The following is a 25026-nucleotide window of genomic DNA, read 5'->3' as shown; positions in this document are numbered from 1 at the left end:
GTAAGCAACATAACCTCGTTATCGTGATTATAGGGCCTAAGTATGACACGCAGACCACGTGGGAAGTGGAAAACCGCCATTCGACAATTGATTACTGCCGCATGATAGAAGGAATTCATGATTAGTTGAGAGAAATGGTCATTGACGAGGAAGGGTATAGTAGCATAGGCAGTGACCATAAACGCGTCATATTCAAGCTGGTTAGTTAATTCGGGTTTAATGGCGCAAGAGCGACTAAGGCCATGCTGCGCCAGCCACAATATATTGTTACGTGTGGAAAAACACAGATGAAAGAGGCTATATACAGGGTATTTACCCAGGAGCCAGATAACCAGGCCGACACTCGCCCGCGCCAAGGGCACAGACCCACTTCGTCGTCGTTGATATCGCAATACTACCCCCCGGCGGCAAAAGCGCCGTCACGGTGCCGTTAAATATCCAAGGCGCGTGGAGAGTTGAAGGTTTTGAGTCGGGCGACGTGGACAATGTCAGTGGTTGTCACAGCGGAGGACGTAGTGGGCGTGTCTGGAGCGATTTCGTAGGAGAACTCCGTTACTTGGCGAAGCACGCGATATGGGCCTGTGTAGCAGGAAAGCAGTTTTTCACAAAGGCCAACTTTACGCGATGGTGACCAAAGCAACACGAGGGCGCCGGGCACAAAATGGACATCACGGTGACGGAAGTCGTAGCGTTGCTTTTGTTTGCTTTGAGAGACTTGTAGACGAGTGCGCGCAAGTTGGCGAGCATGGTCAGCATGGGCGATAGCATCACGGGCATAAGCGCTAGTTGAAGCTGTGGTGGACGGAAGCACAGTGTCCAGTGGTAGCGTCGGTTCACGGCCATACAAGAGGTAAAAAGGCGAAAAGCCAGCAGTTTCGAGACGGGAAGAGTTATAGGCAAATGTAATGCAAGGTAGAGCCTGGTCCCAGTCACGGTGGTCATCTGAAGCGTATTTAGATAGCATGTCTGTAAGGGTGCGGTTCAAACGCTCAGTGTGGCCGTTCGTTTGAAGGTGGTAGAGGGTGGTAAAATTATGCTGTATTGAGCAGGCACGCATGATGTCGTCAATGACTTTGGCTAAGAACGTACGGCCACGGTCTGTTAGCAATTGACGCGGAGCACCATGAATCAAAATGATATCATGCAGGAGGAAGTCCGCAACATCAGTTGCGCAACTGGTCGGAAGAGCGCGGGTTACGGCGTAGCGGGTCGCGTAGTTTGCCGCGACGGCAACCCACTTGTTTCCTGATATAGATTCCGGAAATGGGCCGAGAAGGTCTAAGCCGACACGATGGATGGGCTCGGCAGAGATGTCGAGCGGCTGCAGGTAACCAGCGGGGGGCTGGGAAGGCTTCTTGCGTCGTTGGCAAAGTTCACAAGCGGCGACGTAACGTCGTACGGAACGGGCAAGGCCCGGCCAGAAAAAACGCCGCCATACACGGTCACAGGTTCGAGATACGCCGAGGTGTCCTGCCGTTGGTGCGTCGTGGAGCTCTTCTAGAACGGTTGAGCGGAGGTGTTTAGGTATGACAAGTAGGAACTCAGAGCCGTCCGGATGAAGGTTACGACGGTACAGAGTACCGTCGCGGAGGACGAAGAGGTGTAGAGTGGCGTCGGCCAGAGAGTGTTCAAAACGGTCGATGAGTGCTCTGATGTAGGCGACACGACGTTGCTCGTCGGCGAAATGAAGCAGCTGCGACACAGAGAATACACAAGCAGCACTGGTAATATTGGAGGAGTCAGGGTCGTCAACAGGGTAACACGACAAGCTGTCAGCGTCTTGGTGCAGGCGGCCAGACTTGTAGACCACGGAATACGAAAATTCTTGTAGTCTCAAAGCCCATCGACCAAGCCGGCCTGTAGGATCTTTTAGCGATGAGAGCCAGCAGAGAGCATGACGGTCAGTGACTACGGAAAAGGGGCGACCGTAGAGGTAAGGATGGAACTTCGCAACCGCCCAGACTACAGCAAGGCATTCTTGTTCCGTAATGGAATAGTTGCGCTCCGATGGTGTGAGGAGGCGGCTCGCATAAGCAATAACGCGATCCTGGCCACGCTGACGCTGGGCTAAGACGGCACCTACGCCATGACCGCTGGCATCTGTACGCAATTCTGTAGGGGCATCAGGGTCGAAATGGGCGAGAATGGGTGCTGAGGAGAGAAGAGTGACGAGACGAGAGAAGGCGGCGGTTTCTGCAGTACCCCACGAGAATTGTACGCCTTTCTTCAAAGATTAGTGAGAGGTCTAGCAATTGCCGCAAAATCTTGAACAAAACGACAAAAATACGAGCCTAGCCCAACAAAACTTCGAACGTCTGTGGCTGTCTTCGGAACCGGAAAATCTCGGACAGCGCGAGTTTTGTCGGGATCAGGCTGTACTCCGGAAGCGTCAACAAGGTGGCCCAGAACAGTAGTTTGGCGGCGGCCGAAACGACATTTCGACGAGTTAAGTTGCAGCTTCGCCTTTGGAAATACATCAAGTATAGCTGTTAGACGCTCAAGGTGAGTGTGGAACGTGGGCGGGAAGACGATGACGTCGTCGAGGTAGCAGAGACATGTGGACCATTTGAAACCACGGAGCAAGGAGTACATCATACGCTCAAAGGTGGCAGGGGCATTGCATAATCCAAACGGCATTACTTTAAATTGGTATAGGCCATCAGGCGTAATGAACGCGGTTTTTCCTCTGTCCATATCGTCAACAGCAATCTGCCAGTATCCAGAACGAAGATCAATAGAAGAGAAATAGTTGGAACCGTGGAGGCAGTCAAGGGCGTCGTCTATACGTGGGAGCGGGTAGACATCCTTCTTAGTAATGTTGTTCAGATGGCGGTAGTCTACACAGAAGCGCCCCGTGCCATCCTTCTTCTTAACCAACACTACAGGTGACGCCCAGGGACTCGAAGAAGGCTCAATGATGTTTTTGTCTAGCATTTTGTCGACTTCACTTTGAATTACCCGGCGTTCCGACGCAGAAACTCGATACGGTCGTCGGTGAATAGGAGTAGCATCGCCAGTAAGAATCCGATGCTTGACTGCGAGCGTCTGGCCTAAAGGGCGATCGTCGAAGTCGAAAATATCTCTGTAGGACGACAATAGTTGGTAAAGGTCTTCAGCCTGCGCAGCAGACAGGTCCGTCGCAACTATTTTCTGTATCTTGGAATCGGCGGCCGAGGCTGGCACGATGGGCCTGCTAAGCTCGCAAGAAGCATCGGTCGATAAAGTTGCCACGTGATGGTCGCCGAGACATCAACGTTGGCAGGGCAAATACCTTGCGGTAGAATTTGCTTTGCCAATGCAAAGTTAAAGATAGACATGAAAGTGCAGTTCGCAGCAATAGTAAGTATACTGTGAGGCACGGTAACGTCATACTGTAGTGGAATGCCGGGCAGAGCAGTGACGAGGTACTCGCCATCAGGGACTGGTGGGGAAGACAAGAGTTCAATATAGGCTATTGATTTTGGCGGCAGGTGAATAAAGCCGGTGGGGGGTAGGCGGCACTGGGGTGTGTCAGAAGGTTCTGCGAGAATCGGCAACTCAAGGCGAAGGGTACTGGAAGAGCAGTCAATAATATATGGGGTTTTACGTGCCAAAACCACTTTCTGATTATGAGGCACGCCGTAGTGGAGGACTCCGGAAATTTAGACCACCTGAGGTTCTTTAACGTGCACCTAAATCTAAGCACACGGGTGTTTTCGCATTTCGCCTCCATCGAAATGCGGCCGCCGCGGCCGGGATTCGATCCCGCGACCTCGTGCTCAGCAGTCTAACACCATAGCCACTGAGCAACCACGGCGGGTCTGGAAGAGCAGTCAATAAGAGCAGAATGCGCGGAGAGAAAATTAAAGAAATTAAATTATGGGGTTTTACGTGCTAAAACCACTTTCTGATTATGAGGCACGCCGTAGTGGGGGACTCCGGAAATTTCGACCACCTGGGGTTCTTTAACGTGCACCTGAATCTAAGTACACGGGAGTTTTCGCATATCGCCCCCACCGAAATGCGGCCGCCGTGGCCGGGATTCAATCCCGCGACCTCGTGCTCAGCAGCCCAACACCATAGCTACTGAGCAACCACGGCGGGTGGAGAGAAAATCGAGGCCGAGAATGAGGTCGTGGGGGCAACGAGCAATCACGGTGATGAGGACAGGAGTGTGGCGGCCGGCGATGCTGACATGTGCCGTACACATGCCGATGACAGGCACAGTACCGCCATCCGCAACGCGGAGGACGCGTGCCGACGCTGGGGTGAGGAGCTTGTTCAGTCGTCGTCGGAACTCAGCGCTCATAATAGAAAGATCCGCACCTGTATCTATGAGTGCCGTGACAGGATAGCCATCGACGTCAACGTCAAGAAGGTTTTGGTTCGTGTGTAACGTGAACAGAGGATTTGAGGGCAGGGTGGACAACGCAGCTTCACCTGCAGAAGCTGCAGTGCCTAGTTTTCCGGCTGGATCCGGGAGGCGATAGGTGGCAGAGAGAAGCGACGGGGTTAGGGCGAATGAGACATGGCGTCGAGGTGAGGGAGAGCGACTGCAGCGAAGGTTCGGTGCAGGAGCATCAGCGGCAATGGGTTCATGGCGGTTGGTATAGGGAACAGAAGGTCCAAAGGGGCGGGAATGAGCAGCGGTATATATCCGAGGAGGTGGTGGCAATCGGTTGCGGCAGTGACGAGCGATGTGGCCGATGCGACAGCAGTGGAAGAAGATCGGCCTGTCATCAGGCGTACGCCATTCGGACAAGTTGCGGCGAGATGTGGCAGAAAAGGACTGCCGGGGACGAGGAGGGCTGCTAGAGAACTGGGAAACCGTGGGTGGAGACGATAAACACACGGAGTTGAGACCCATGTTCTCAATTTCCTGTCTGACGAAGGCCTGAATCAGCGCAATCGTGGTTTCTGGTGGATCGGGAGGCGTCGCGGAGAAAGCTGGCAAACAGGCGGCCTCGAGCTCGCGGCAACAATGCGGGTTACATAGTCACAGGGGGTGGTCTGACGCGGTCGACCCTCACATGTCGACGTAGCAGCAGTGTTGGGTAGCCGCGTGATGTGATGTGTGATACGGCGGCTCTTAGCTTGTCCAAGGCGACGGTATTCTTTGATGATGGCGTCGATAGTCGAGACGTGACCGAAAACAAGCAAATTGAAAGCATCGTCGGCGATGCCTTTTAGCACATGCGACACTTTATCTGCTTCAGACATCGTATCGTCAGCTTTGCGGCAGAGAGCCAAGACGTACTCGAGGATGTACGAAACGTACGGCTCTGTAGATGTCTGAACACGAGACGCAAGAGCCTTTCTCGCGGCAGCCTTGCGCCCAATGGGGTCGCCGAACAGTTCCCTGAGCTTTTCTTTGAAACTGTCCCAACTATTTATCTCGTCGTCATGCGTTTGGTGCCACACGCGTGGGGTGCCGCCGAGATAAAAGATGACATTGGCGAGCATGACCGTTGGATCCCAGCTGTTATTAGCACTGGCGTGTTCATAGAGCTTGATCCATTCGTCAACGTCCTCTCCCTCCAGGCAAGAGAACACACCAGGGTCGCGATGTTGCGCAACCGTGATGATTGGAGCAGTCGGACAAGCCGAAGCCGTTGCAGAGGCTGTCTCGTCACCGGGAGGCATGGTGACAAGCTCGATGTACCGACCCCTCCGGAGTTCCGTGGTGAGGACGGGGATCGCTGACCTCCACCAGAATGTTCCATGCGGAAAAACACAGATGAAAGAGGCTATATACAGGGTATTTACACTGGAGCCAGGCCACCAGGCCGACACTCGCCCGCGCGAAGGGCACAGACCCACTTCGTCGTCGTTCTCCCGGCGACGTCCCTGGAGCATCGCTCGATGATATCGTAATAATATTAAGAAATGAAACGTTCAAGCAACGAAAGCTGCATTACATTATAGTCTGTACAAAAACCGGTTTCTTCTAGAAAGGTCAACAAGTCAGTGAAGGGCACTAGCGGATCATCTCCGAATATTGAGGCGGGGTGTAAAGGTATGTGTAAGTTATAGAGATTCTGTAAAAGCTTCCGTCTCTCTGCTTCAGTATGTGGACATGTCATCATAATGTGCATTACTGCAAGTGGTTCATGGCACTTCTCGCAAGTTAGCGGGTTTTGGTTTTGAAGTAGAAAATTGTGCGTCAGATGTGTATTCCCAATTCGGAGTCTGCATAGGATCACCTCATAGAAGCGTTGCTGGTGACTGCATGACTTCTACTCGCCAAGCAAGGGTTTTATTGTGTGTAACTTGTTATTTATGCAAAAGTCCCATTCTAGTTGCCACTTTGATGCCAGGGCCTTATGAATCACTTGGATACTGTCTCTTGTGGAAGCGTTGTCTTATGCCTTCTTGCGCTGCATTGAATGCGCATCTATCTGCTGCTTCATCCCTTGGTATCCCAATATGGCTTGGGACCCAGCAGAATCGTATGGTTCTTCCGTATTTATTATAGGCCACAATGTTTAAGATATCGCCAAGCAGGGGTTCAAACACGGAGTTAAGGTTTAGAGCTCTGAGTGTGCTCAGCGAATCGGTATATATTATAGCATTCATCTGCTTGTCGGTGGTAAATTTTTTTACTGCCATCCATATAGCATAATCTTCAGCAGTATAGACTGAATAACGATTATTTATTCGAATGCTATATTCCAAATTTTTTGTTATGATTCCAACACCTATGTATTGTCGTGTTTTAGAGCCATCAGTGTAAAATTCTGTGTAATTTTAATATTTTTCTTGAATAGCTCAGAACTCTTGAATTACGTGTTCTTATGGAATGTCCTTTTTCTTTAAATGTGTTAGTGTCCAGTCACATAGCTGTGAAAAGTTGTACCATGGGGGCAATCTTGGTGGCCTTTCAGCAACCTGCAGGACCTGATGAGGAACATCATAAGTCTGACAGTATTCTTCGTGTCGTAAGACAAGTGGCCGAACCGTGTTGGGTTGGTTTCTGTATTGTACCTGTGATTTTCACTGTGTTACGATGCTGTAGCGTATATGTTGTGGTGATGACCAAATTCTCAGTACATAGGAAAGTGTAAGTAGTGCTCTGAAGTGCTGTGAGGAAGGCTCATTGCAGTCAACGTACCGTATTTACTCGCATAATGATCACACTTTTCTGTCAAAAACTTTGATGCAAATTCATGGGTGCGAACACTATGCGGGTTAAATGTCCCGTGAAAAGAAACATTTTCTTTTTTCATCCTGCATTTGCTGCGGGATAACAACGGGTCAACAAGCAGGTGGCTGCTGCTGTCAGTGCGGGACATGAAAACAAAAATGGCGGCCGCCGGAGCAAGCCGAATGCGCCGAACACAATTATTTTTCTTCTCTTAAGTACATTACGTGCATTGAAACAGTTTCTTCCATATCAGTAATGAATAATATCGTTAATACCGGCAAGTTTGCGGCAATAACACAAACATGTCCACTTTGAGCGTACAGAAACAGAGATGGGCGCGCTTAGCTGACAGAAACCCATGGCGGGCATGCTGCGGAAACTGCAACATTTGTCTTCACTGCTATCCTAATAAGGTACGTTTCTGCTAAGGGTGGGTGAATATGTTAGCTGTGCTACAAGTGTCAGCCTTCTAACGTATCAGTGCAAACGTGGCCACTGTCGTTGCGGCTTGCGATTTTTTGCTTGCCCACGAGTGCAGACGAGAAGAACTGAAAGGTGCCTTTTATGTTGGTGTTGTTGACCAAAACCATTATGATATCTACAAATAATAAAGCTGAGGCATGTTTGGTTGTAGCCTTTTCTTCCATGGAAGTGCGGAAAGTGATGAAAGGAATGAAATGGGGCATCTGCTTAAGAATGTTGGGTGCGTGCAGACCGCTTGATAAGTCTTCAAGAGTCGTTCGTGTAGCATTCGACAGAAAGTAAGTGCGTTCATCATTAGCTAGACTTGGCGCACGACATATCGCTGCAACAAGTTCGGGGTGCGATCATTACATGGGAAAGAAAAAAATCCGAATTATGACGACAAAATTAAGGGGTGCAATCATTACGCAAGTGCAGTCATTATGCGAGTAAATACGGTATAAACTTTGGACAGGCGATGTTCTGTAGGCACCGCTTGCCAGTCGTAGGCCGAGATTATGAACTGGATCAAGTCACTTGATGTATGACTGCCTAGCTGCACCATAAACCACAACACTGTAGTCGAAGATGCTACGTATAATTGACCGGCATATGTGTAGGAGACAAGTTTGTTCAGAACCCCAGTGTTTGTGCGATAACACCTTGAGGATATTTAGTGCTTTATTTGCTTGAATTTTAGTTGTGTTAGTGTGGGCTGGGAAGTTCAGCTTTGTGTCACACGTTATGCTTAAAAATTTGTGGTCTTCTTTGACTGCCAACGTTGTACCATCCGATGTGAGAACTGGATTGCAGTGTAACCTTCGCTTCGGGGAGGAGAGAACTGTAATAGTTTTGTCTGCTGAAAAACGGAATCCATTTTTGTTAGCCCATTGTGTGAGTTTATTTATCATCAAATCGCCTCAAATCTACTCACAAGTGAGTAGATTTGAGGCGCGGCAAGCCACTTGCAAATCATCGACATATATTGAGTGCATAAAACAGGATGGGATGATCGAGTTCATTTTGACTATGAAGAGTGTCGTGCTCAGAATGCAACACTGTGGAACGCCATCTGCCTGTGTAAATGTGCATGAAAGTATTGTGCCGAGACGCACCTGAAATCTTCTATTTGTCATAAAATCAGACACAGTTTAGCATTCTGCCACGAACTCCCAAGTCAGGCAGGTCTCCTAAAATTCCATACCGCCACGTGGTATCATACACTTTCTCTAAATCGAAGAAAACTGCGAGACAGTGTTGTTTGTGTAGAAATCCGTTACATACTTCATGTTCTAGTCGTACGACGTGGTCAGTTGTCGAGCAGCCCTTTCTGTATCCACAGTGGTGCATGTCTATTAGGGTTCTTGATTCAAGGATGAATGTGAGTCTTATGTTTATGATACTCTTGTAGGGTTTAGCTAGACAACTTGTTAGTGCAATGGGTCTGTAGCTGCTTGGGGATATTGCGGGTTTACCTCCATTTCAAAAAAGGCACTAATACTGCATTTTTTTCAATCTGTAGGCATTACTCCAAATTCCCATATTTTGCTGAAAAATTTAAGAAGTGTTTCTACTGATGCTTGAGATAGGTGTGCCAGCATTGTGTAGTGGACGTGGTCAAAACCTGTTGCCATTTTCTTACCGGCAAAGAGAACTCTGTTTATTCTTGCAATGTGAGGGCGTTATTATAAATTACACATGAAGACCCTGTATTGGGCAGTCTCCGTTTCTCCACCAAATCTTTATATTTTCAGAATGCATTTGAGTAGTTTGCTGAGCTGGAGACATAAAAGTGTTTGCCTAATAAGTTGGCCTGGTCCTGTAGTATTGTTTGTGTGCCTGGACATGTAAGTAGTGGTACTGTGTATGATGTGTACTCTCCTTTAAATTTCCTCACCTGGTCCAACATTCGTTTTGATTTCACTGTACTATTGATTGAAGATATGTATTTCTGCCATGATGATTTCTCTGCCTTTCTTCAAATAAATCGTGCTTTGGCTTTGGCCTGTTTGAAATTTAAAAGGCTGCTATAAGTGGGGTACTTCCGTAGGATTCTCCAGGCCTTATTTTGTTCTTTTTTGGCTTCGGTACACTCGTTTGTCCACCAGAGATTTAGTCTTTTGCGCACAACACCAGATGACTGGTGTATTGCCTTTTCTGCCGCTGAGATTATGATCTCAGTGATTTTTTGGTTAAGTTTGTCAATGCTTGGTTCTGGCAAAAAGAATTCCAGTTCTGCGTTCTCCATAAAAACCGGCCACTCAGCGAGCTGTAATTTCCACCGACGTGGCCTAGTGACTAAGATTGGTGCTGATGATAAAAGTTTGAGAACTGCGGGCAAGTGATCACTACAATAAGACATGTCGAGGGCTTTCCATCATTAAACAGAGATGGTGAGCAAAAAGCTAAATCTAAACAACTAAAGGTGTGGGAAGTCGGTGAAAAATACGGTGCACCTGAATTTAAAAAGCAGACATCATTTGACAGACTCAAATCTTCAAGCAGCTACCCTTTTTTGGTCAGTTTTGATACTGACCCAAAGAGTACAGTGAGCATTAAAGTCCCCTACTAAAATAAATGGCTCCAGTAATTGACCTGTTAAATTTTCTAAATGTTTAGTAGTAAAATGGGTGTGGAGTGGAATATACAGTGAACAAATGGTGATGGTTTCGTGAGCTATAACGGCGACAGCAACGGCTTCTATGTGACTGTTAATGGGAACTTCTCTAGCTGCAATACCGCCCTGCAGAACAATGGCTAGACCACCCGAAAGCCGGTTCACCTGAGTACTGTCTCGCCATACAACAGTGAAACTTTTTAAAATATTTTTGTTTTTTGCCTAGGTTTGTTTCCTGTAAGCATAAGGTTACAGGAGAGAAGTTAAATAACAGGTCTTTGATGTCACCTAAGTTACGTTAGGCACCTGTGCAATTCAAGTGCATAATGAAAGACATCATGAAATTTAAAGGTAAAAAATGGCCTTCCGAGTGAATAGGAGATAAAGTTGTGAGGTAAGATGGATCTAAAGAAGGCTGACACAAACGAACGACAACCTTTAGGTTATCGCTTTCTGATTTAGAGTGGTTATTGGGACTTTGTCCCTGTTTAGGTGCTCGAGAGAGCGCTTGTCCTTTGGCGTTGATGACACCAGGGTTCTTGGGTCGAACTCCATCACTCTCTCTGAAGCGCTAGAGGACCGAGAGTTGGGCGCCGAAACGAGGAAACAGCAATAAATTACATCCAGAATATAACAACCGAATCTTTTCAAGGCAATGATGAGATTTTACTTGAGGAAAGAAACAGCATGAAAGAGAACCAGATGGAAAAGCAGCTGGTGCTCACAAATTTCTACTGCAAGGAAAACGAAGAGAAAATTCCGAAGCGGACATCCACAGGGCTAGACGAAGTTCCCGTTAGGCTGATTAATAAACTAGGTCCAAAAGGTAAGGAAGCTCTGTTGAAAGGAGTAGAAAAATGTCCGAAAGATAGACGAATACCAGACAGTTGGCGACAAAGTAGAATGAATATAATTTATAGTGGTAAGGGCAGAAAGATAGAATTCACTCATATAGACCGTTGACCATTACATCGGTAATATAAAGGTTAGCAATGCACGCAATTAAATTAAAGCTACAACAATGGGCAGAGAATAATGGCATTTTGGGAGACCATCAGGATGGCTTCAGAATAGGTAGGCATCTGGATGATGATTTTTTGGCCTTACTCAGTCTATTGAAATATTCAGAGTAGAAAATAAACCAATATATGCAGCTTTTTTAGAAATTACAGGAGCACATGACAATTTGGACAGCAACATTTTGTGAGATATTCTGGAAGAGGAAGGCTTAAGTGACGATTGTATACAGCTTTTGAGAAAGGTTTACCTAGAAAATACAGTTTGTGTTGAATTAGAAGAGATGAGGAGCGAGGATAAAGTTGATATCAACAAGGGTCTGAGGCAGGGGTGTCCTCTGTCCCCACTGCTGTTTATGATGTATGGCGACGACGGAAAGGACGCTGGAAGGAAGTAATATTGGGTTTAATCTCTAATACAAACATGCAGGTACAGTAGTAGAGCAGAAGCTTCCAGGTTTGTTTTATGCGGACGACATTGTGTGGCTAGCAAACATGCAAAGTGATATGCAACGTCTGTCTAATGTCTGTGGACAGGACGGCGAGAATCTAGGTCTGAAATTTATCGTAAAAAAATCAAGTGTTATGGCACTCAATGAAAACAGCGCACAGACAGTGACAATACAGAGACAGGATATACCTCGGGTAACAGAATATAAATACCTTGGTATATGGCTAAACGAAGACTATCATATATGGAACTACAGAAAAAAAAGAATACAGGGGAAGACAATTGCGGCCATAATGAAACACAGAGCGCGATGGGGATACAATAGGTACGAGGTGCTGTGGGGTATGTGGAAAGGTGTAACAGTTCGAAGACTTACATTTGGAAAATTGTTTGTTTGCTAGAAATCAGGGGTACAATCAGGACTGGATGGCAACCAAAGGTCAGCGGGACGCCTCGCATTGGGCACTCACAGGAACCCTATAAATTAGGCTGCGCAGGGTGATATGGGCTGCACAAGATTTGAAGTGAGGGAAGATCACAGTAAAATTGATTCTGAAGAGCGACTGAGGAATATGGAAGAAAGTAAATGGGCTGGGAGAGTGTTTAGGTATATGTACAGGAAAAACAATGATTCGCAGTGGAGGAAAAGAATTAGGAAGCTTACCAGCAAGTATGCAACCTGTATGGTGAGCAACATGGCAACAAAGAGCGTCAAGCGGAAAGTCAGAGAGACGAGATAATCTCATGGGTGGCGGCAATAGAAAGGAAACCTGCTACGAGTCACTACTAAAGATAAAAAAAACTAATTAGGAAAGAAACACTTTATGATAACTAAAAGGGAAGCTCATTACTTTTTGAAGTGAGATCAGGATGCCTTAGAATACGCACTTATAAAGCGAGATATAAGAAGGAATAAGAAGCATGTGCTTGCTGTGGCAAAGCTAAGGAAACGATGGAGCATGTTTTATGAGAATATGAAGATATCTGTCCAGCAGTTCATTTAGGCACCACTGGCCTCCTTGAAGCTGTTTGTTTGAGAGAGAGCTGGGGAAAAGGAAAGATGTCTGCAATAGAGATTAGTAAGAGGCGATTGGAAGATTGGTGAAAGTCGGAAAACTACAAACAACAGACGCATACGAAAACAAAGTTCACAACAGTGGTTCAGAAAGTTTGGTTATGGGAATTCATTAAGGTGTCTTTCTCATTCCTTTCTTTTCTTTTTTTAACATAGGTAGGACATGAGGCAATATATGAGCTTGGTGGCACAACCCACCATAAAGTTTCAAAGGCGACGCTTAGTATACATCCATCCATCCATTCACATTCACTATGGCCGCCCTGTTCAGCTTTTCTTCGGCTGCTTAAAGTCTTTTTTCGACCGCTTTTCGTGCATCGCGCTCCATATTTAGCTAATTTTTGAGCTCTTTGACATGTTTCACAAGCTCATGCTGGAAATCCTCGATTTTCTTGAGCTTAGCGTCGACATCACAATGTCTGGCGATTGACGCGACTTCCTCCCTGTTCTCACCTGGCGCCTCCTCTACCTTGAGGGACCCCTCACACACTGCACGCTTTGCCTTCTCTGTCGCCATGTGTTGCACTTGGCTTTTTCTAACGGAAACTCCGCTGCTTCCAGAGCATGCGCCTTTAAGCAAAAGCCGAAACGAACGGTATCTAAATTTTTAAAATACCGCACAGTAATTATCACCAATGTTTTAGAAGCAATAAATGGAACCTCGTATTGCCTGACCTGTACGCATGGTTCTGTCCCCTTTCTTCTGTTCACAACACGCTGCTACGTGCGAGGAAATCGACGAGTCGGATGATTATGACAATGCTCCTTCTATCTGATGTTCTTCAGTTAGCTATGGATGAGGAAGTCATTGGCATTGTCCAGATTTTCTTGGTGGCTCCTTTAAGCACATTGTCCTTACGGAGTTCTTCAGCTGCCAGCAGTCGAATCAGTGCAAGTTGTACCTGCTGACTTTGTCACTTTCCGAGTCTGCAACAGGCTAACACGCTCGCTGCAGCAGCAACTACGGTTGCTACTCGCATCCCACCAGGCTGGAAGGGAAGCCCAGGAATCACCTGACAACGTCTTAGCAGCCGCAGAGTCGTCAGAGGGTTTTTTTTTTTTCTTTTTGGACGAGTTCATCAATAGCAATTCGCCCATGCCGTTCTTGTTCTCGACTTAGGCGCCAGCAAGGTGTTCGCTGATACACCAGCATGACGATCTGCTGTACATCATGACTGTGTCGCCGCACTTTTCATCGAACTTGACTTAAGTCGTCTAATGTTGAGTCATTGGGTGCCTTCGGCAATAGCGGACTCTGCGGTGTAGTTCGTGGAAAATATCTCTGCTCGTCGATGAACGTGAGCCTTTTGGCTCACGCGGGTCTGTTCGAAACTGGCCTGGCTGCTAGCAGCGGTTTTTTCAGTGGTAACGTAGTCATTCGCGCTACGGTGTTTATAGCAGCTGGTGTCCTTTTTGTGGTTGTGAATGGTCTTAGGAGGCCTTGACTCTGTCGTCGATATGTTGCACCCATGCTTGTGGTTCCGAACACTGCTTCGCCAGTGTTGTTCGCTCTCCTCACTGCGGTGGCGGTGGTGGGAGGATCAAGGGTGGTAGCATGATGGCCACTGGACAGGCTCCGAATCTGCCACACCCTTCGCACAATGTAGGGCAAGTGGGCAGGTGTGTATGAATCATGGGCTAACTTGGGTTGTACCATTCGGCTGGTCACTGACATCTATCTGTTCCCCGCACGTTGCATGGTGTGGGGATTGACGTGCCTTCCTGTGCCTCGTCCCCCAACTCCTGCGCTGTGTTTAGCTTGATCTCCGGGAAATGCCACCGTAACGGCAACATGGCTGACACAACTAGCGTGCCGAAGCTAATTTCTTGCACAAACTGTGCTTATCCCTCCCAGGGTCGAATCACCACGTGAGCCAGTGTCACCAAGATGCGCCCCAATTCGCCTCCCGAGTGGCGGGCCCCGGGATCCTCTCCACCCGAGCTCTCTTTCGCTGAGCACTTCATTGCCGCGGCAGATGCTCACAGGCCTGCACCTAGGTGGTTACAAGGACCTTTGCTCCTGCAATTCTTTCGTTTTCGCACTTGGTGGGCCGCTTCGCAGTTAGCCCTAGCGCAGCGGGCACGCTTAGTCGATCGGTCTTGCGGTGAGCCTTTTCCCATAAGTGCCGTGACTGTCACACTGTGCTGCATCTTGGTTGAATGAACCTGTGCTTGTTGGCGATCTGACTCTTGAACCTTCCCTGCGCCATGTCAGACTCGATGAACCCTGCCCAAGTGCTCTTGTGTGTTGCAGAGTGGAGGAGCGTCATGCCCTTCCCTGACCATTGCTCGTCGGGTGAGCCTTGTGCAAACCCACCTCCATATAACTGCCACCCAACTTGGTTTCAGCATGTCGTCACTGCAGGCCCCTTTTCAGCCCTCGTTCCTGCTTGATACCCTGGCCACGGACTTAATTTCCTTCAATGCAGATGACACATACAGCATGAGGTACGTACCCTCTGCTTTTGGCCACCGGGAGCAATCCCTTCTTTGGAAAGCCCTTTCGTCACGTCGACCGCCTAGAGGTGTACCCTAGTCCTAGCCGCACCAGTTTTGGGTTTGCTCAACTCTTTGAGACGCGCGTGAAACAGGTGCCTACTAGCACCCCCAATGTTCTGTTCCCGCTCACTGGCTGCTTTTCGTCCCAAGTGCAGTTGAGTACCCCATGTGCCACATCGGAGCCACCCTGCTTGAGTGTCCGCACTAACTCGCTCACTGGCCTCTCTTTGTCTTGAGCGCCTTTCTCTGACTAATTCGCCACAGACCATACAGAGTCACATGTCACTATGAGTGACGTTACAGCAGTGCGATGTACGTAGGCGCACTTGTGAGAAATATGTCAACTCTCCTGCTGGGAGCACAAAGCTCGCGAGAAGAAAGGCAAACGGCATTTGGTTTGAAATTTCAGCTCTTTCCGCAGCACATAGCGATGTAATACTTAGCAGACATGATCGCTAGCACACATTGTATACACGGCGCTTGTTGGCTCAAAATGGCCACATCTGGTGAGGGACCCCTTAACATTTTGGACCTAGCCATCACTAAGTTGAAAATCCTCAATGTTCATCTGAAGCGCTACGGTTTCTGCCTTTTGATTTAAAACATCACCGGACACCAGCACTTGCATGGCGATCATGGCTTTCAGTCACATTAGAATAGCTTCAAGTCTTGGGTGGGCACTGTGGGATCCACAAGATTTCTCAGCGGCTTCCAAAATGTTCACCATGTTGTTTATGTAGTCTGATATTGTCTGCTTCAAGAGTTCTAATTCTTTTGCGACGTCCGATTAAGACAAGTCCCTTTGCACTTTCACGATAATGGTAGCCATCTTTTCCATCGTCAATATGCTATGATTTCCTCGCTTCAAAGCCTTTGTCGGAAGGCGGTGGATGACAAAGGCAGTGTCGGCACCATTGTTAACAACTGGCGATGAAACCACGGAAGACAATCGGTTGTTGAAGTGGCTAAGCCTAGCATCACAGTATGCAGCTGAAGAAAACCACAATGCACATGAGAGGCGATACCTAAAGTACCCATGGCCATATGTGACTGACGAGTGCCGACAGCAATGACAGCATAAAGGCTTGTGGGAGAGTGCACCAAGCGGTGCCTATTGAGGCTGCACCTGAAATGGTAGCTCTGAATCGGCATGCAAGATGTGTGCAACACTGCTTTGAGCCTGCAGGAAAACAAAATTACAGCGATGTTGTTTGCCTTTTCGGTAGCTTCGAACTTGCGATCATGAGAAAAATTAAGAAAAATTAAACGAGAACAGTTCGAAACATTCAAAATTTTCGTTATTATTATACATAACTATATGGAGCAAATTGGCAATAATATTGCAGAGTTAAAATATTCCGGCCGGCCCAGAAAATAGGGTGTCCAAAAAAATCGGTCGGCAATTGTATGATTATTATGTTGTGAAAAAGAACATATTCGAATTCCACACACGTGGCAATAAACATCTTTTAAACCATTTTGAAAATTTTACGCTGCAACTGCATGCACCTGAATTACCAAGGAGCGATTCCGCTTTGGTCAGTTGTCGCAAAATAACTAGCACGATCTTCCTGTGTCTGCCATGTAGTATACCATGAAACAAAATAAAGTTTTCTTGTTTGTAGTTGTCAAAATGAAGAAAGCGTCATCATTTTTGGCATTATTGTGGGAAACCTGCCAACTTTGCAAACTTTTTCCAAACACGAGTTATTTCTGCTGGAGGTGCAAGAATAACGTGTCAGGGCTTGACTTTATAACTGCATTTGAAAACAATGTGATAAAATGGGTGAAAGTGCAAAGCAAGATTATGGCAGTGTGCTGTATGGTTTACATGAATAGAAAGTAGAGAGCAACTGTCGGTTTTCACTGGAGGCTTTGTTGTAAAATGGATACACTGTTGACAGTGAAACTGAAGAGACGTGATCGAATTCTCTTGTGAACACCGTGGACGAGTTCTCCTGATGACAGCAGATTCAATTCATTGCAAAGTCATTTCAATTGCTCACTAGTGTCTCATTTCTCGTAGGGAGAAGGCTTCACTCTTCGCATCAGCAAAGGTGGATAACACATCGTAACAAGGGTGCTGAGATGGAATAACTATCCACAGGCACAAACAGGTGGTACAAAAGAGGTCCCGTCGGCCACTGCAGTCTGTAACCATGGAAAAAAAAAAAACTGAAGCTGCTATCGACGGGAGAGGACTAAAACCATCTGAAGAGGCGTACAGGTCGTCTGAAGCGATTGCTGGCGTGCAACTCAGGAGCCCAGTGCATGCTGCTCATTGCCTGAGGGCAGTGTTGCGCACGCGTAGTCCCGCTTAGTCGTCACCAATGATGTGCTCTGGGATGTTGTGACAAAAACCTGTCCCAGGACAGGAATCCTTACAGTTCCCGAGTAGTATATGCCTCCCTCAATGAATGAGCATATTGATGAAACAAGGTATGTTTTATAGTTGACTGCATTATGTTTTAATTTTATTCACATCAAATCCAGAGATGATGATGATGATGATGATGATATATGGGGTTTTATGGCGCAAGGGCCAGGAATGGCCAAAGAGCACCATGTCTGTGGTAGTAGGTGTGCAGTGTAACTATGATTACTATGAAATTGGTGTGACGTGGCTGTAAAGGGGCCTTAAAATATACGCTCTAAAGTGCGTAAAATCTGTGTAATAAAATTATGGCGATGACATACGACTTGTACTATGAACATTTCGATGCATTTAAAAAGAATGATACGATAGGTAAAATATATCAGATTATAAGAAATGCTAGAGCACTACTGCCTCCTTAGAGCCCTTGAAAACACAAGGGCCTGGAGGCATGTGCTATGCAAAACAATTATCGCAGTGGCATCCTCTGGAGAGAGGAGGCGCTACGAATGCATGGGACTAATAACATGTAAGACCACATCTCTGAGAAAACCTAGGACTGTGTCTGTATTAAAAAGCGGTTCTGGACCAAGAAACATCGCAGGATGAAGGGGAATGTGCTGTCGGTATGCTAAGGAAAAATGTCTCTTTCTCTCAGATTCGGCTTCCCGACACTCCAGGAGGACATGGAGTACGGTCAGCCTCTCCCCGCATCTACCACAGGTTGGAGGCTCACTTCCGGTGAGTGGAAAGTTATGGGTGCCAAATGTGTGTCTTATTCTTAGACGACAGAATAGGACATCTGTTCGGCACGATGTTGTAGTAGAGGGCCAGAATCCTAACTGTGGCTTTATCAGGTGGAGCTTATTATCTGTTTCGGCGTCCGAGATGTGTTGCCAGTGGGCTCGCAGCTTCCTTCGCAAGAAAGGCCTCAGATCTGTGACAGGCACCTCAGTGGTAGGGTTAGCGGCTCGCGATGCGATCGACGTGGCCATCTCGTCCGCCAGAACGTTGCCTTCAATTCCCCTATGGCCAGGTACCCAGCATATTATGATATGCTGCTTAGATGAGTACGCTTTACACAAGACAGAATAGAGTTCATTAAATGCGGGATTTTTATGTTTGCTGAATGTGATTAAGGCCTTCACGACGCTTAGGGATTCTGTATAGATCGCTGCTTTTGGAAGTTTCGATTTTCTTATATGCTTCACAGCAGAGAGTAATGCGTAGGCCTCGGCCGTAAATATGCTTGTTTCCGGATGCAGTACATCGGATTCCGAGAAGGATGGGCCGACAGCTGCATAGGATACCCCGGCATTTGACTTCGAAGCGTCTGTGAAGAACTCTGCACAGGAATGCTTGTGCTGGAGTTCTAGGAAATGCATTCTGATTTCGGCCTCAGGAGCATGCTTTGTAACTTGAATGAAAGACGTGTCGCATTGTATGAGCTGCCACTCCCAAGGAGCTAGCAGCTTGGCTGGATGCATTAGGCGAAGCTCGAGGAGTGGAACATGCATTTCTTCACTAAGCTCCCTCACACGCAGCGAGAAAGGCTGTCTTACGGAGGGACGACTGCGAAGGAGTGTAGCATATGTCATGTCATTAACGGTATTAAAACACGGATGTTGAGGATTTGAGTGGACTTTCAGAAAATATGTTTGGCTGATGTATGTTCTCTGCAGATGAAGTGACCACTCATTTGATTCTACATGTAGACTTTGTATGGGACTCGTTCTGAAAGCACCAGTGGCCAGTCGGATTCCTAGATGGTGGACTGGGTCTAGCATCTTTAGCGCACTCGGGGCGGCAGAGTTATATACTACAGCACCATAATCCAATCGAGACCGAATTAGGCTCTTGTATAGGTTCATTAAACACTTCCTGTCACTACCCCATGTAGTCTGGGATAGAAGTTTCATTAAGTTCATTGTTTTTAGACATTTTTCTTTCAGATATTTAATGTGTGGAATGAAAGTGAGTCTGTAGTCAAGTATGATACCTAGGAATTTGTGCTCTTTGCTGATAGGTATTCGTTGTCCACACAGTTCTAAGGAAGGATCCGGAACCAGGCCTCTCTTTCTTGTAAAAAGAACACAAGAGCTTTTGTTAGGATTGATCTTAAATGCATTCTTGTCTGCCCACATTGAGACTTTGTTCAGGCCATGCTGTACCTGTCTCTCGCACGCTGCGAGGTTACAGGATTTGAAAGCTATTTGTATGTCGTCCACGTAGACAGAATAAAAGATTGCCGGTGGTAATGAAGCGTGAAGCATGAAGCGTGTTCATCTTCACGATGAAGAGTGTGCAGCTGAGCACACTTCCTTGGGGTACACCTGTTTATTGCATAAAAGGACGCGAAAGTACATTACCGACTTTTACCCAGAAGGTACGACTGGACAGATAGCTTTCTATTAGGTTTAGCATATTACCATGGATGCCCATTTCTGACAAATCTCTTAAGATTCCGTAACGCCACGTCGTATCGTACGCCTTCTCCATATAGAGGAATACGGATAAGAAGAATTGTTTGTGTACAAATGCGTCCCGGATATTTGCTTCTACACGTACAAGATGGTCAGTTGTGGAGCGCCCTTCTCGGAAGCCGCACTGATAGGGATCAAGGATTTTGCTCAGTTCAAGGAAATGAATGAGTCGCCGATTAATCATTTTTTCAAACACCTTACAAATGCAACTTGTGAGGGCTATCGGGGGGTAACTTGCCACTGAGGAAGGATCCTTGCCTTGTTTCAAAACAGGGACCACAATGGCTTCCTTCCATGCGGTTGGAAGGTACCCTGCATCCCAAATGGTGTTGAAAAGTGTGAGTAGTGTAACCTGCGTGTCATTGTGCAAGTTTTTGAGCATTTCATACAGGATTCTATTAGATCCTGGTGCGGAGCTGTTGCATGTGCTCAAGGCAGCTCTCAATTCGGCAATACAAAAAGGACGGTTGTAAGGCTCATTCTCTCGACCTTTTCTTGTTAATGGCTTACGTTCTTCTGTTTGTTTGTATTTGAGAAAGGATTGTGTATAATTTGTTGGACTTGACACGCTCTCAAAATATTCCCCAAGTGAGTCTGCCTGGTCTTGCAGTGTATCGCCCTGTGTGTTTACCAGGGGGAGTGAATATGGTTTGCCGCCCTCTAATCCTATTAACTCTGTTCCAGGCTTTGGCCTCATCCCTAAACGAGTTAATACTCGATAAAAACTTGTGCCAGCTTTCTCTTCTGGCCTGTCGGCGGGTTCGCCTGCCTTGGGACTTTATTTTTTTAAAGTTCATAAGATTCTCTGCAGTGGGAGAAGTGCGTAGCAACCCCCACGCCTTGTTCTGATTCTTACGGGCGATCCTACATTCGCTGTTCCACCACGGTACACGTCGTCTGCATGCCAGACCACTCACTTCGGATATGCATTTTGATGCGGCATCTATTATGAATGATGTAAGATACTCCACAGCAGCATCAATTTCTAAAGAAGGCATGTTGGCCCATGAGATGTTAGTGAGAGTTCGAAATTTCTCCCAGTCGGCTGTGTCTATCTTCCACCTAGGAGCTTGCGGAGGATATTCGTTTTCTTTAGATGTTCTTATCAGTATAGGGAAGTAATCGCTCCCGTAAGGATTGTTCGTAACTTCCCATTCGAGTTCGGGCAGTATGGACGGGGAAACTATGCTAAGGTCTATTGAAGAAAAGGTTCTGTTTGCAGGGAGTAATACGTGGGTTCCTTCTTATTCAGCAAGCATGCACCTGAAGAAAAAAGGAACTGTTCAACGAGACGACCTCGCGCATAGATACGAGAGTCTCCCCACAAGGTGCTGTGTGCATTGAAATCACCAAGAACAACATAAGGTTCTGGCAATTCATCTATGAAGGACTGAAATTCAGGTTTGTTTAATTTGTAATGGGGGGGTATGTAAAGCGAACAAATAGTGATGAGTTTGTTTATCAGGACAACTCGAACCGCCACTGCTTCGAGGGCCGTTCGTAGCTGTAAACGTTGACACGCTATGCTTTTCTGAATTACAATGGCAACACCGCCCGATGATGCGATAGCATCATCGCGATCTTTGCGAAAAGTAACGTGCTATCGACGAAAATTTGTGTGTTTTGGTTTTAAGCGTGTTTCCTGTAAACACAGCACTTTTGGATTGTGTTGGTGGATGAGTTCTTGTAAATCATCAAGGTTTCTAAGGAGACCTCTGATGTTCCATTGAATAATTTGTGTATCCATATTTAAAGTAAATTAGTGCTGTGTGTACAAAAACGGAAGTTATGCCTTAGACTACAGAGCCCTTTCGAGGCCCTGTAATCGGGGTTTTGTCCTTTCTGGAGCGTTCGAGGGAGCCTTGCCACTCCTTAGGCACTTGGTGCGCCTTGAGGATGGGTGTAGTGTCCATTGCCTCTTGTGAGACGCCGGACACGTGCTCTTGCGAGCAGGATGTTACCAGCGAGGGTCCCGCCTTGGAGGGCAGGACCCCTGCGCCCACCAGCCTGGAGGTCGATGGGGCTCCCTGGGGGATTTGGCTGCGTCGGCTGTTGCCAGAGCTGGAAGGGGCCGGGGAGGTTGGGGCAGCCTCGGCTGCGCCCACCTTCGGGGTCGATGGCCCCGTCTGCTGTGTTGGCGTAGCAGCATCAGCTGCAGCCGTCGGGGGGGGGGGGGGGGGGGGGGCGGATGGCATAACTGCCGCCTTAATGGGTGTGGGTCGGACAGCCGCCGAAGATGGTTGTGGCGCTGCCCCCTGACGCGCCACATCGGCAAAGGTGTGCTTTGGCACGAAGGATACCCGCCTGCGTGCTTCTTTGAAACTTATGTTTTCTTTTACTTTGATCGTTACAATCTCTTTCTCTTTTTTCCAAGATGGGCACGACCGCGAGTACGCGGCGTGCTCCCCATCACAGTTCACACAGTGGAGAGTGTTTTCACACGATTCAGCGGAGTGCTCATGAGCACTGCATTTTGCACAGGTTTGGCGGCCGCGGCAGTTCGATGAGCTGTGGCCAAATCGCTGGCATTTAAAACATCTCAGAGGGTTTGGGACATATGGTCTGACCCGGAGCTTCACATATCCTGTCTCAATACTCTCAGGGAGCACACTTGAACCAAAGGTAAGAATTAGATGTTTTGTTTTGATCTCTTTTCCATCGCGCCTTAGCAGAATTCTCTTAACATTGATTACGTTTTGATCGCTCCAGCCTTCTAATAGTTCAACGTCCATAAGTTCCATCAGGTCATCATCTGAAACTACACCACGGGTGGTGTTCATCGTGTGGTGCAGGGTAGCTGTGACTGGGACATCTCCAAATGATAGAAGTTTAGGCAGTTTCTCGTGTTGTTTTTTGTCGCGGAGCTCCAAAAGGAGATCACCGCTAGCCATCTTTGATGCTTTATAACCTGGTCCAAATGCCTAAGTTAGGGTTTTTGAAACAACAAAAGGTGAGATTGTTCGTGCTTGTTTTCCTTGTTTTTCAGAATGGATTACATGAAATCGCGGGAAAGTTTCTTTTTGGCGTCCAAAAAATTCAAAGATTTCTTCGGTGCGTCCCCTCTTCAGGGAGCGATCAGATAGTGGAGGGAAAGAACTAGCCATAAGTGGGAGTGTATTTTTTGGCAGTAGCGCCAGCCACCCACCATGGAGCCCAACAAGGGGACTGTTTAAGGCTATTAGCGCAGCTCAGGACGAGCAAAAAAGGAAACAGGTAGGGGTAATCAAAGGGAGCGGAAAACAGGGTGAGCGCTCACCCTGTTTTCCGCTCCCTTTGATTACCCCTACCTGTTTCCTTTTTTGCTCGTCCTGAGCTGCGCTAATAGCCTTAAACAGTTATGACATACCAACTCGCCCAAACTGCCACGCTTTCAACAAGGGGACGCTGCAGGGCCTGTAAAACAGGGCCTACAAGCGCCAGCTGTACGCTACCACTATAACCAAATACGTATGACATAACCAAGGTTGGTTACTCACACAAGGTTAACCCTTGCTGCCAGGAAGGTCGGAAGTAATAAAGAAATGAGAAGGAGACAGGAAAGGTGGAAAGTAAGGAAAAGACGAAGGTTGTAGGGAGAGAGAGACAGGAAAAGGCAACTACTGATTTCCCCCGGGTGGGTCAGTCCGGGGGTGCCGTCTATGTGAAGCCGAGGCCGAAGAGGTGTGTTGCCTCTGCCGGGGGGCCTTAAAGGTCCAAACACCCAGCTTCGGCTCAACCCCCAGGATCCCCTTTTCCCCAGACACGGCTAAGCCGCGCACGGCTACACGCGGGAGGGTCCAACCCTCGTGTGCTCGGGTACGTGGTGTCGCAACACACCAAACGCCTGCTTGCACAGATGCCCCTGCGGGGATCAAATCCAGAGGTCAACCTACATTCTCCATTGACCTATATTCATGTTCTTACACTCATACACCGATCTATACATAACTAAAAGACTCACAGGGTGTAACATTATCGTGGACCAATGTAAGGGCTACAACAACACCAGGACAAAAGGGCTCTAGATTAGGCTCTGCCATCTAAGGTGCTTTAATGTGCTCAGTAGGGCAGTATTTTTGCATTTTGCCTCAATCATTATGCAGACAAGAATAAAATACCTGCTAATTTATCCTCAGTGACAGAACATCAAGCACACTTGAGCAAGTCTTGCCAAGCTAGGCAGACTTGGTCATTTACCACACTCATATAAGCAGGCAAATGTAACAAAAGTGCCGGTCATTGCCCACCTGAGGTGGAGCTTAACTGCTCCACAGCCTCCATAGTCTGCACGCTCCTAGACTCGCTCCCTGGTTTCAACGAGCAGCCAACAGACTTGTCAGCAAGAGACAAGCTGCACTGCATGCCAACCTCGACCTGACTGCCGACCTCTGAAGGGGCATGGCATGCCATTTTGACAGTGATGCTTTCAGCTAGGCTCATCGCATTTGTGAGGCCTGCAGAAAATAGGTGAGGCGATTGCAGTCCTGTTACAGCATCAAGAACAAGAGGTAAAATACAATAGAATAAATACAGGAGCATAGCCAAGGAACAGAAAATAACCCTTCCAGTTCAGTATTCCTAAAGGGCTACAAAGGACAATCCACATTGAATACTCGAAAGCAGGGCAACCTCTTCTTTGTGGAAGGCTTATGACAGCAGAACCTATTTGAGACACTTTTTCATCTCATGCATTTTAAAGCTATTGGTGTAGTCCAAGTAATGAAAAGTTGTTGCAACATCCTAAGCTCTTTGCAATCAGCCTATTTAATGTCAACTGTCGGATCTCCTGTCACCCCATGTCTTGTGCCAGATGATACTGACACATGACCTCGTTTATCTTTTACGAGTGAGCGCTTTTACCATCTACAAAGTGTTATCGCTCAGCACAGGACGCGTCTACATGTATTGGAAGTTTCTAGAATGTTATCGCTGCTTCTATCCGCTGTC

General features: G+C 47.3%; 1 protein-coding gene across 4 annotated transcripts in view; it reads right to left on the bottom strand.

The window, feature by feature from the left end:
• Positions 1-25026, bottom strand: part of LOC142590442 (uncharacterized) — a 66346-nt gene that overhangs the window by 11346 nt on the left and 29974 nt on the right. For all 4 annotated transcript variants that reach the window (XM_075702566.1, XM_075702563.1, XM_075702565.1 and 1 more), the window contains one exon: positions 24327-24533. In XM_075702566.1, the coding sequence (XP_075558681.1) occupies positions 24327-24519 (193 nt within the window). In that variant the 5' untranslated portion in view covers positions 24520-24533. The remainder of the gene's footprint in view (positions 1-24326; positions 24534-25026) is intronic.

The sequence above is a fragment of the Dermacentor variabilis genome, chromosome 8 (assembly GCF_050947875.1).
Source record: "Dermacentor variabilis isolate Ectoservices chromosome 8, ASM5094787v1, whole genome shotgun sequence".
NCBI classification, from domain to species: domain Eukaryota; kingdom Metazoa; phylum Arthropoda; class Arachnida; order Ixodida; family Ixodidae; genus Dermacentor; species Dermacentor variabilis.
This window is presented reverse-complemented; position numbering and strand designations above follow the sequence as displayed.